General features: G+C 41.1%; 1 protein-coding gene across 3 annotated transcripts in view; it reads left to right on the plus strand.

Moving 5' to 3' along the window:
• The window catches only part of Lrrc28 (leucine rich repeat containing 28), a 124,507-nt gene that overhangs the window by 90,395 nt on the left and 21,312 nt on the right, over window positions 1-12,800 (plus strand). For all 3 annotated transcript variants that reach the window (XM_028776697.1, XM_028776699.1, XM_028776698.1), the window contains one exon: window positions 2,505-2,607. In XM_028776697.1, coding sequence (XP_028632530.1) covers window positions 2,505-2,607 — 103 coding nt within the window. The remainder of the gene's footprint in view (window positions 1-2,504; window positions 2,608-12,800) is intronic.

Genomic DNA, 12,800 nt, shown 5'->3' on the forward strand with positions numbered 1-12,800 from the left:
TATTTTTAGTGGCTTTTCTGTTGTTAATGGAATGTGGTATTGATCAATTAATATTTTTCTCACCTGTTACGTAAGTATTAAATTTTCTGGTTCAGTGAAAGAGCAGTTTTCAGCTTTTTGGTACATACGTATTCTATTACTTTAGGTCTATGCCACATAATGATTGAAACTTGATTCTTTTCATATGCTCCTTACACCTGATACAAGCTGGGGACCAGGCAGTGTTGTGCCACTTCACACAGGAGCTTGCTGAGGCACAGACAGTCCTTAGCCACAGTGCTGACGGCACAGTCACTGGACTTTCTGGATTAGTACTTCCGTCATTGTATTGCTTTATGTATTTGCAGCTTGACTTAGCAACAGTTAGAAAGTCTGGGATCTGAGCACTTGGGGATAGCTTTTCCTCTTTATAATCGTAGTGGTTATTATTATTTTATCATCATTATTATTCATGTGCAGTGTGCTGATGAGTGCATGTGTCATGGTACATGTGTAGAGGTCAGAGAAGAACTAGGAGGAGTTGATTCTCTCCTCCTGTGTGGGTCTTGAGGGTGACACTTGGGTCATCTGACTTGGCAGCATCTTTACCCACTAAGCCATCTTAGAGACCTTTCTTTTTTCTTTCTGGTGTAAAGGTAAGCAAAAGATTTTCAGAAATGGAAAAATAAATTACTGGCTAAACATAAAGGTTTAATACTAAAGTATTTTATGCTAGACATAAGAATGGATCCCAACTGGATTGCAAATATAAATTCAAGAAAGAGAAAGAGGGAAGGGAAGGAGGGGACGAGGAACCCCACAAGTGCTGAGGAGGGGCAGATGAGGTGTGCAGGGGCAGAAGGAGGAGTGCGATGAACTTGTATTAACAACTTCTAATATTCTGATTTTTGGCATTTGTTTTATTGAGACATGGTCTTGCTGGATGTTTAAGCAAGACTTCAAGACTTAACATTCCTAACATAGGGGGAAGGGTGGAAAGTTGGTTTACAATTTTTAATATATCAGAAAACACTTATCAACAAAGTAAAATGACAACTGACAAACTAAAAGAAAATATTTGTAATATGTATCAGAGACACATATTAGGAGTTTTCCCTAAAAAAAAGAAAAAGATAAATTTCAAGAGCCTGATAGAAAATGGGGAATGGAGGGTTTACAGAAATACAATTTTTAATTGTTCGCTTACACACAATTAGAAAATTACAATGTAAACAATCCTGAGATTCTGTTTCTTGGCCATAATTAACAAAGATTTAAAACTATGGTATGAATTGCTTCCTGTGGGTGAGAGGCTGCTCTCTCTCAGCGCTGGTGGAACTTGACTGACATATTCTCTGATGGAACATTGGCAGTGCCAGAGAGTCTGAGCTCACAGGCTCACTTCTCAGAGCTCATGCTGGAAATATCTCCAGCAACTGAGATGTGTGTCTGCAAGGGTCAGTGTGCACGCACACCTCCCAGACCCTAGATCTCTGCGTGATCTCTCAGTAGTAATGGACACACCTGGCTCATAGATAGGTTTCTTCAAGAAAAGGAAGTAGACACCTTGGAGAGTGGTTTAACTTCAGAGCTTTGGCAGAGAGTGTGAGCTAAGCCTGAAGTATAGTACGGTGCCGGAAAGCTTGAAATGGTCAGAAAAGCAAGAGGACTGGTTAAATAACTTAGAGCAAGTGCACAATCATTTCTAATTGCCAAGACTGAAGCATTGTGCAACAGAACAAAATAATAGCGGTACTGGGTCTTTATTCTTTACGGTCGAGAGGTCTGTGAATCTATACTAGTATAAAAGTATTTTTAAAGGATGACCCTTCCTCACAGAGGAATTCTAGTTAGTAAATGTGGCCAGAAAAAAAAGAATGATAGAAAAATCACCATTACATTCATAACTATGGGATGTTTGCTAACAAGATCCATGGTAAAATTATGGGCAATATTAAAATTATTGGGCAAAAATTTGTGGAAACAGGGTTTCTCTGTGTAATTCTGGCTATCCTGGAACTCACTCTATAGACCAGGCTGGCCTCAAACTCAGAGATCCGCCTGCCTCTTGGGTGCTGGAATTAAAGGCGGCCCCCACCACCAGCTTGTATAAATTCGAGTTGTAAGGAGTAAGGATAGTATGTTTAGGCTGACCCTGCCACCTTTCTTTGTATAACACTTTCTATGGATCAGAAGGGGAAAATGGGGGCCCTATAACACAACAATTGACGTTGTCTGTAAAGTGTCAAGGAAGTTATATGTAAGAAGAAATTAAGTATTCTACTCCTGACAATTTCTTCTTCCAGTTTAGAAATCAAAGTTTGGGTTAAGTTTTCTACAGCATGTTTCCCAACACAAAGCCAGTATTACAACTGCCTTAAGTTTACCCTCAGAATCATGCATTCATTTTTTTTTCTTTCAAAATAGAACTTGGGGGTTATTTATGATATTAGGCATTACATTTGTACTTGATATTACAGTGGTTAGTTCCTAAAGGAATCACAGCTCCGTTCTCTGTACTCCAGACCTAGGTCGCTCTCGAGAACTGCAGTATGTGTATGTGGATAACAACATCCAGCTGAAGGGCCTACCCTCATACCTCTACAACAAGGTCATCGGCTGCAACGGGTAAGGCTGTCTTCAATGTGCACTTACAAGTAGATGAACAAGGCTGGAAAGTTCTAAAGTCTGTCTTTGGCCAAATATCTTTATGAACTAAGAATATGAGGCAAACAATTTAGAAGATTGTATGTATATTGATTTCAGCTAGTAAGCCATGGGCAGTCCATGAATTATTACTTTTCAACCTAAAGAAAAAGAGTACATGTATTTTTTTTCTTTTTTTTTTTTTTTTGCTATAGAAATAGTTTTACTTTTGTCTTTATTGACAAGTTATGTATATTTAAGTCTAGAGCATGAGGATTTCATATATGTCTACCTTGCCACATGTCTTAGGGTTTCTATTCCATAATGATCAAGAAGCAAGTTGGGGAGGAAAGGGTTTATTCAGCTTACACTTCCACATTGCTGTTCATCACCAAAGGAAGTCATGACTGGAACTCACACAAGGCAGGAACTTGGAGGCAGGAGTGAATGCAGAAGCCATGGAGGAGGGCTGGTTACTAAATTGCTTCCCCTGGCTTGCTCAGCTTGCTTTCTTTTAGAACTCAAAACTACTAGCCCAGGGATGGCACCACCCACAATGGGCTGGGCCCTCCCTCCTTGAGAAAATGCTTTACAGCTGGATCTCATGGAGGCATTTCCTCAAGGGAGGTTTCTTTTCTCTGTGATAACTCCAGCTTGTGTCAAGTTGACACACAAAACCAGCCAGTATACCACACATACCATTATAAACTCCAAAAAGTAGAGAAATTGGCATTAAATTAAAAGATTTTCTTCCTTGGAACATGATTACAAGGACAATTTGCTACAGTAACTGCCTCTTAGCTAAGATTTTACTGATTTTCAGTATTTAGAATTCCACAGCAGGGGGGCTGGAGAGATGGCTCAGCAGTTAAGAGCACTGACTGCTTTCCAGAGGTCCTGGTTCAGTTCCTAGCAACCACATGATGCCTCACAACCATCTGTAGTGGGATCCGATGCCCTCTTCTGGTGTGGATAAAGAGAGTGACAGTGTACTCACATACATAAAATAAATAAATCTTAAAAAAGAAAAGAAAAAGAATATAACTCCACAGCAGACATAGACCCTTCTTATGTAGCTTGAGACAAACAACCAAGCAAATGCTTCAGTCAGAGCAACAAGACTCCCCTTCTCCTGGGCTTTCAGGAATGTGAACTCTAACAGCATGGGCACAAGCACCTGAGAGGAAGTGTCTCTGGTGGATGTGTGAGATGGAAGGACTGACACACTCCCAGCTTACTTTCTCCACCTCAGCAGCCAAAGGAACACCTTAGAGGTGAGGGCGCTGACACATCTGACTCCTCTTCTCACTCCCAGCAGGCTCTACAGCCTGACTCACACCCCATGCAGCTCAGCGAGAAGACAGGCAGCAATACTGAACACAGAGGATGCTGTTTCTGGGTAGGAGCTGTGCCTTCCCCTTAGGAAGAGGCCTCACTTGTTAGCTTGGGAAGCCTGGGTGAGCTCAGCCTGTCCAGGCAGATCAAAACTTTCTTAAAGTGGGAACAATAGATGGTGTTACAGGTTTTAGCTGAGTGGCTTTTCTAAAGCTGACTTTGTCACAGATGTGACATGGCATAGTCATACCCCAGTGAATTCTTAAACGGTTTTAAACTATAGCCTGATTCTTCCACATGGTAAACAGAATGACCTCAGTTGTTGTCATACCAAAAATGTAAGCAAGCTCCAACACTGACCCTCAGAGGCTGTGCTGCAAGGTCAGTTTAGCCTCTACCACAGTTAGGAAATAGCTGTCGTGTAGACATGGGTGTTGCTGACTGCCAGAATGTTCTATTTGTGCTAAGTAAAGAAAGTTTTTTGTCTTTGAGTTTATACCAGCAGCAATGTTAGTAGATTTTAGGAAAATGCTATACCTTTGGAGAAATAAATGGGTAAAAGAGAAATGAAGTATTAATTAATAGTCAGTGTTTTCTTCGTATTGTTATGAGCTTACCTCATTGATAGTAACAGGACATGTATACCCAGTTTTCTATTAGTACTGGGGTATGTGCAGTCTAGCTTCCAAATAGACTGTGCTCCATTTCAGTCTGCTGGCTTAACACAGAACTTTGAATGATCTTGTCATTAGATTCCTAAGCCATTCATCCTTAGGTCATTTAGCCTAATTTATTCCTAAAAAATGATACTTGTTTGTATAGTATTTAACTGGCAGAACATTTTCAAAATTCTAGGAGATGCTGAAGAGAGGTCCCACTTTTCCTCTCTTTCTTCTACCTATACAGGAACTCAGAAGCCAGGGCCCCGATTCCCAGTCAGGGTCTGGGTGGCTCCTGCTTTTCTGTAGGAGAGGAGAGGAAAGACAGAGAAGGTCCTGGCAGAGAAAAAGGTGTGTGTGCCTGTGAGGTTGAGCTAGGGAGCTTGTTTAAACAAAATTTTGGATAGCCTGTTCATTTATTGGATGTTTAGTGATCAGTTTCCCTGTTTGGTCACCGCAAAGCACATACCATGGTGAGCAAAGTGATGAGGTGCCAGCCTTCATGGGTCTTATGTTAGCTGGCTATCAGGGAAGGACTGTGAGGAAGGGACCTGCACAAGATGTCGTGTGCACTGACACACAGGCTCCACTCACTCATTCTTCACTCTCGCTCATGTTGCTTCCAGCTGCCTCGTGGGCTCAGATATTAAAGGAACAGCTCTACTCTGCTCAGCTTAAGCATCTAGGAAACCAGAGCGTCTGCAGAATAGAGTGACACAGCTTTAGGGACCAGTAGACCATAATGTAAAAATGTGATTTATGATACATATATATATGTGTGTGTGTGTGTGTGTGTGTGTGTGTATATATATATATGTATATATATATATCGCCACCTTAGATATTTTGTTGGTAGTATTTTGCTTATGCTGTACCTACACACACACACACACACACACACACACACGTACATATGTCACAACTCCGGGGGAGATTAGAGAATGGAGTATTAAATATACAAAAAGCATAAAATATGAACAGAGTTATTCACAAACATTTCAGAAGTCTCATGAACTTAACTTCATTTATAGAAATGTGAACAAAGTTAGCCCCTCCTCATTGAGTTTATTTGTTGTCCAAATACTGAACACTAATAAGCATGTCTGGATTGTGCTAGAAGTTGCTAGAAAGCAACTAAAGAATTTAAATGCTTGTTGTGGCATAACTAACAGTAGAGAGTAGCCACCCTGAGATGGGTGAGTGAACCTACAGCAGGACTGACTCCTGTGTCCCCACTCGGAGTCACACATTAAATCCTGTTGACTACACAGGTCAGCCATCTTCACGGTGGAAGGAGCTTCAGAAAAAGCCATGGCTAGGAGGGCCAAGTAGAGGCTAACTGGCTACCACAGCATCCTTACACGCACACTCTGCACCAGCTTCATGAGTGCTGTCTTCTCTGGGATTGTCTGTCTCGTCCTACATTCTTAGTGGTAAAAGTGGTCCCGCACAGGTGATATCTCCTGAAACCTGGTCGTGTGAGAAAAAGGAAATGAACATTTGTACATGGACCTTTCCAGCTGTATCTGGGAGCAGTTTCTTTAAGCGACCTAAAGGTTTGTTATGTAGGCACTTAAGGTCATAGAATTATTCAACTGAGTGGAACCAATGGACTAAAATTTTTTAGATAACAGACCAGTTTTAAGGGTTTTTTTTTCCAGTCAGTGGAAGCTGTTTATTATATCATGAATAGACTTACTAAGCAATAATATATTGGGAAATTATTTATTTTAAATTAGCATACAAAGAATTATATTTTAAGCATAGTTTATTTTTGTTTCTCCTCTTCCTTCCCCCCAGTTTCCTTTTCCGCTTTGACATTACGTGTGCTCCTCGACAACTCTTCCCCTGTCTAGGAGTCTCCGCGCTTACAGTCTGTACCCCATGTTCACATGCACATGAACGTTCCATGTGTGAGAGAGAAGGGGCGATATTGTCCTTCTGAGTCTGGGTTTAATTTCCAGATCCTCCTCCTTCAGAAAGTTTTATAATTTTCATTATTCATTTATCTGTTGTTAGAATCTAGGCTGGTTCCATTTCCTAGCTATTATGATCAGAACAGCTGTAAACATGGATGAGTAAGAGTCTCTGTGGTAGGATAGACTCCTGCAGGTATATACCCAGGAATGTTATAGCTAAGGCATGCGGTAGTTGTGTTTTTTCTGTTCTTGAGAAAGCTTCATTCGTACTTGTACAGTGGCTGTACCTACACTCACAGTGAGTAAAGATTCATCTTTGCCCACACCCTTGTTAATATTTGTTGTCTTTGGTTTTCTTGATGATAGCCATTCTGATGGGATGATCTAATCACAAAGCAGTTTTAATTTGCATTTCCTTAATAGCAAAGGATGTTTGATGCTTTTTAAAATATTTATTGACCACATATATTTCTTGACTATATATATATTTCTTCTTTCTCTTTGAGAATTGTCTGTTTAGTTGTTATTTTTGAGACATGATCTTATTCCTTATATACCACTGGTTGGGTTGGAATTCACTATGTAGACCAGGCTATTGTTAGAGATCAGACTGCTTCTGCCTTTTAAGATTAATGCCATGGACCACCACATCCAGCTAACCCATTTATTGACTGGCAGTGTTGTGTGTGTGGGGAGGGAGGGGAGGAGGTTCTTTTAGTTTTCGCAGTTCCTTATATATTCTGGATATTAACTCCCTGCTAAGTACAGCTAGCTATACTCTCTTATTCTGTAAGCTGTGTGTTCTGCTGATAGTTTCCTTTGTTCACAGACCATTTATATGTAAGAGCACTCTAAACTCAAAAGAGTACTGAGTATCCAAACCGCACCTCCTTGAAGCAGGCCCAGAGCAGCCCAGATGCATCTAACAAAAGTGTTACTTGATCTGTCATCTTTCAAGACAAGGTTTGCATTTTGACTCCAACAAAGTAAATTACTTGGTGAGACAAAAATACTAGTTTTCCGTAACCATTAGAGGAATATAATAGAACCTAGCATCTCTTCAATCTGGTGTTAATGTCTAGGTTACAGTTCAGAATTCTGTGGCATGTAAAAAACTGGAGGAATTAGGCCCATTCTCAAGAATAAAGACGTTTAGAGATCAACCTGAAGTGACCTGAAATGTTAGGATGCAAAAATAAAGATTGTGAAATAATTGTGTAACTTTCATCCATAAGCAAAGAATAGACTTATCCTAAATGAAAAGACCAGGAAAACAGAACACCAAAAAAGAAATATGACAAGGTTTTAGAATAAAAAATAAAGTACCCGAGATAAAAACCTTTGCTTGCTAGCTTCCTATGGTAGAATAGGCAAACCAACAGAAAGAAGTGAAGCTGGAGGCACATGGAGCGGAGGAGACCCAGCCTTAAGACTGTAGAACAGATCCAGGACAGAAGCCCCAGCCCATGTGACTCTGCATGCCCTGTCCCAGGAGAGTAGGGGGGAATGAGGCGGCAGCAGCAGGGTTCAAGAGGTCATACCTCTGCTGCCTGGGCTTCACATCCTCAACAAGCTCTGGACTTCTGAGGCAGTGTCTATACAGCTCTGTGCCTGGCAGTATGGCCCGGTCAGCTGGAAGGGAACTTTAAAAGCAACTAAAGATAAACAAGGAAATGTTTCTAAGGTACTAATATAATACCCCGTGTATAATCTCTGCATGGAGGAGGACACGTCAGGAGCATTGCTCTGAGTGCAAGCCCGTCCTGGGCTTCATAACGGATGAGAAAACAGAGCGAAAGCAAAGGAGCACTTCAGAGCTGCTTAGTGGCTATCCAGTGAGCAAAGGTGTCAAGATAAAGGTGTTCTTTCTAGGTAGCAGTGTCTTTCCTTCTCTAAAATGAAAAGTTGGTTTTTGCTACAAGGGAGGGTAAGTCTGTAGCATTCTTGTGATGGCAAATGGATGTTGTGTGGCTACTTTCTGAAGGATAAAAAATCTGAATGCCTTGGCAAGAGAATTTAAATCTTCACTTAAAAAAGATCTCTCAATCTCAACCTCCTTCCCACTCTTCTGTCTGTGTGTGTTCATGTCTGTGTGTCTGTGTGTGTGTGTGTGTCTGTCTGTCTGTCTGTCTGTCTGTCTGTCTTTGGGGAGGGGTTGGAGGTAGTTACACAGGCTCCATGACATGGTTGTTGTCAGATGACATCTCTGGTGTCAGTCCTTGCCTCCTGCCATATTTGAAGCCAGTTGTCTTTGCCACTGTGGATGCTAGGCTGGCTGGCCCACAGCTCCTTATATCTTAAGTCTTCACCTCTGCCCTTTCTTGCTGTAGGAGCACTGACATCACAGATGTGTGCTGCTACTGCACCTAGCCCTCCTACACTAATTCTGAGGGTGTGAACACAGGTTCCCATGGTTGCAAAGCGAGCACTTCATCTATTGAGCCATCTTTCTAGCCCTAACTTTGTTTTTGACATGCTGTTAGATGGAATAATGAAAGCAAAAATGGATATGAACTAATTTACTACATCATATATTTGGGACAAATTTGTAGCAAAATCTCAGTGTCAAGGTGACATTGCTCTTCAGTTAACCTGTTTTAAGCTAAATAATGAGTGACAACTATGGCAGGATTGAATTAAAGGGAGATGCCCAATGATTACTATAATTATCTAAACCAGAGGTGCTAACATTTACGATCTTAATAAGATATTTAAGGATTTAGTGTATGTATATTTTTGTAACCTCCTAGACATTTAGTCTAAAATGTTTTAAACTGCATTAGTTCTAAATCAAAACTACCAATGTTTAATAATTGCTGGATAATAATCCAGTTTATTTTGAAGCATTTTGTATCTTCCATTCCTTCCAAGAATGAGAGTTTGCTTCATTTTTACTTCCTTTTATTCTTGTTTTTGTTTTGGTTTCATTTTTGAGACAGGGTTTTGTCTCTGTATGTGCTTGGCCTTGGCTGTCTAAGAACTCACTCTGTAGACCAGGCTGGCCTTAAACTAAGATATCCATCTGCCTCTGCCTCCTGAGTGCTGGGACTACGGTGTAGGACACCAGTACCCAGCCTCACTTCCATTTTGAGATCTATGATGTTCACTTCTCAAGGCAGTGCTTTCCAGCCTCTTCCATGTACCAGACTCTGGCCGGTTGGAACTGGAGTTAATGCCATGTGCCCTATGCATTAAATAGCTAAGTCCAAGTTCATATTTTTGTCTTCTATTGACTGTCACGACTCTGATCCTACTCTGAAGCAGCAGTAATAACAGGTAATAATAAAAAGACAGCTTGACTGTACGTGTGGATTAGAATTGTTGGGTACCAGATAGTGTGCTCTTGGTTCATTTGTGTCATTGCACAAAATATTCCCAACAAAATTTGTGAGTTTTCCCTATTTTAGATTTGAAGGAAGTTGTCTAAGAATCTTGGTAGCAGCTATGTCTTCATCTACACTGAGCCTGGGCAGTAGCCATACTGCCACCACCGCTTTGTCTCTCCCTTTTGCCTGGGCTTACACCTCTGTGGGCTGGGACTCTTCTGCTGACTCCTCCAGAGTCGAGACCTTTGGAAGCAGCTCAGGGAAGGTAGGCAGCAGAATGGCTGACTCAGTCCCTCCATCCTGGCAGCACCTTGCTACAGCTGGCTATTGAGGGTGAATCATAGAAGCCATGAATAGATGAATCTTAAATTTAATTAGCTTCTTAATATCTAGGGGTGAAGAACAGGGATGTCTGCTAAAAGAATTATCAAAGAAAAATTAAACTTTCTATAAAATTAGGGTACACTTGTTTAGTGTGAGCCTCTTCAATATAATCTGTGATTGTAATTACAAGGGACAAAAGAGTCTTAAAGCCTGGCTTTCAGTGTCCTACCCTTTTGTTGTTAATGGGTTTGGGCTTAATCCATGCAGAAACACTCAGGATAGAGCTGGGAAGCAGCAGCTGTCACAGCAGCAGTGGTTTGAGGTACATTCATGAATGATGTACTATAATCTCAGCATTCAGGGGGCCAGCAGAAGGCGGGGGGTTGGGGGTCATAAGCTGGAAGCCAACTTTCTAATATGCTTTCTACTCTACATTTTTATTTTATACCTTTGATCAATATTCTCAGTTTTCAGTGTAGATGTAAAGTTTGGAAACATAGCCTTCAAGCTGCAGCTCAGATCAGTCCTCACGTCAGGGCTGTTTTATGCTGTATAAAAAAAATGGCCCTATGGTGGCCATTCATGATATCAAGTCTCTGAGAGGATCCACAAGGCCACAAAGAATTCTTCAGAGAAATTCACAAATGCCTATCACTCTAAAATACAAAACAGAAAATAAAGTTTAGAAATGGAAATATTATCTTACTACATACATGTATTTGTCAGGGTTCAGTTCCCACAGTCAATGGAGGCTGGCAAGTCCAGGATCTATCGGGAAGAACAAAAGTCCAAAGCAGTCTGTAGGCAGAACTCCCCTGTCTGTGGTGATGCTTGTTCTTTGTTCTTTTGGCCCTCACTAAGCACACGAGTCCACTGACATTCCAGAAGGCGATGTGCTCTACTATTGTAAGTGTGGTATATGTTAATCCTATCTAAAAATACCTCCGCAAGGATACCTAGTCTGGTGTTTGACTCAATACCTGGGCACTATGCCCTTGCCAGGTTGCCACAAAAAAAAAAAAATAGACATTTGCCAAAATTCCACTTGACAGATGGCTGTTATTTTCCTAAGTCTGTTTCCTTACATGTGACATCCTCTTCCTGTTGGGTCACCACACACCAAACATTGTAGTACTCAGTCCTCTTAACCTAACTCCTCATCCCAAGAACTGTGAACCCCAAAGCATTCCCCAACAGTTGTAGGTTTTTGTGTCGTTTCTCTTTTTCCTTCATGCTCCCTAAATTATAGAAGGGGTATCTGCTGTCTGCTCTCGTTTCTTCTATACCCTAAATCAGGTTAGGTTTGGGGTTTCTTTTGAAGTTTTTTGGTTTGGTTTTTTGGGTTTTGATGACAGAATGCCTGGGTAGAAGTAGATGACAGAAGGAAAGGCTTGTTTCGGTGTATGGTTTGAGAGTAGACCGTCCATCACTGCAGGGGAGCCAAGGCGGCCGGAGCAGCAGACAAGAGCCGTCAGAAAGCAGAGAGAGATGAATGCTGGTGCTCAGCTTGCTCTCTCCTTTTCATTAAGCCTTTACCCTAGCTCATAGAATGCTGCTCCCACATGGAGAGTCTTCCCACCTCAACCTGATCTAGCAATGCCCTTAGAGACATCCCCAGAGGCGACGTGTTCCTTGAGTGAGTTAAGATCCTGTGATGTGGGCAGTCAGTATCAACCATCACAGGTCTTTTCTATACTTACTAGCCTTTTCACTGGTTATTATCGTTAAGAAATTCCCCTGTTTGTTTTTTATTTTTTATTTTCCAGACTCTTTGTTGGACCCTTACAAGTACAGTGACCTGCTGGCAGGACGTGGTCACTCACAGCTGTCTCAGTGTGCATCTTGGGATGAGTTGAAGTGAGGTTTCAGTTTCTAGGATAGCCACTACCTTGTATTCCTACTTACTGTGAAGGAAAAGGAAAACAACAGATACTCTAATTCAAAAAACAAACAGGAAAACCTGTCAGCAAACTGGGTGGCAGTGAGGGAAGGGGTGTCTTTATCTGATAAAATAGATCTTTGAAAACCAAGAATCAATATTATTCTTCATTGCTAAAAGAACTGAATCCATGAAAGTTTGGGTAATGTCCAGATAAAACTGGTGTAAAGTTCAAGGTGACTAATAAGTAACTGAGAATTACAAGAAAAAGACTTTAAGGAGGATCCTGCAGGCAGACAGAATCTTCTGCAAGGCAGGGTCATCAGAGCCCTGTAGACTGACAGATGTAGCATTAACACAGACAGGAAATTTTTCAATAAATTCAAAGGTGTTTGCTTGGTAAGTTAGCATAGTGAAGATGGCACTCCAATTCAGAGGTGAACAGTTATTTTATTTGTATCACTATAGATTGTTCTAGTTTATAACATGGAACAAAAAGAAAGAAACATCTACATGTAAAATAATAGAGTAAGTAACTAGAAGAAACTTTAGGACAGCCCTCCTAACAATTGGAAAACTCAGATGTTGTGGATGGAAGGGTTGTGTCTTGATGGCCCACATGACTGACTATGTGAGCAGGACATTGTAGCGCTGTGTGATCTCATTTGATTAAGGGGGCAGACTAAAAGAGAGGGTCTCTCTCTCTGCTTTATTTTTTCCCTCCCTCCTTCCC

This window comes from Grammomys surdaster, unplaced genomic scaffold, assembly GCF_004785775.1.
Source record: "Grammomys surdaster isolate TR1022 unplaced genomic scaffold, NIH_TR_1.0 271, whole genome shotgun sequence".
NCBI lineage: Eukaryota > Metazoa > Chordata > Mammalia > Rodentia > Muridae > Grammomys > Grammomys surdaster.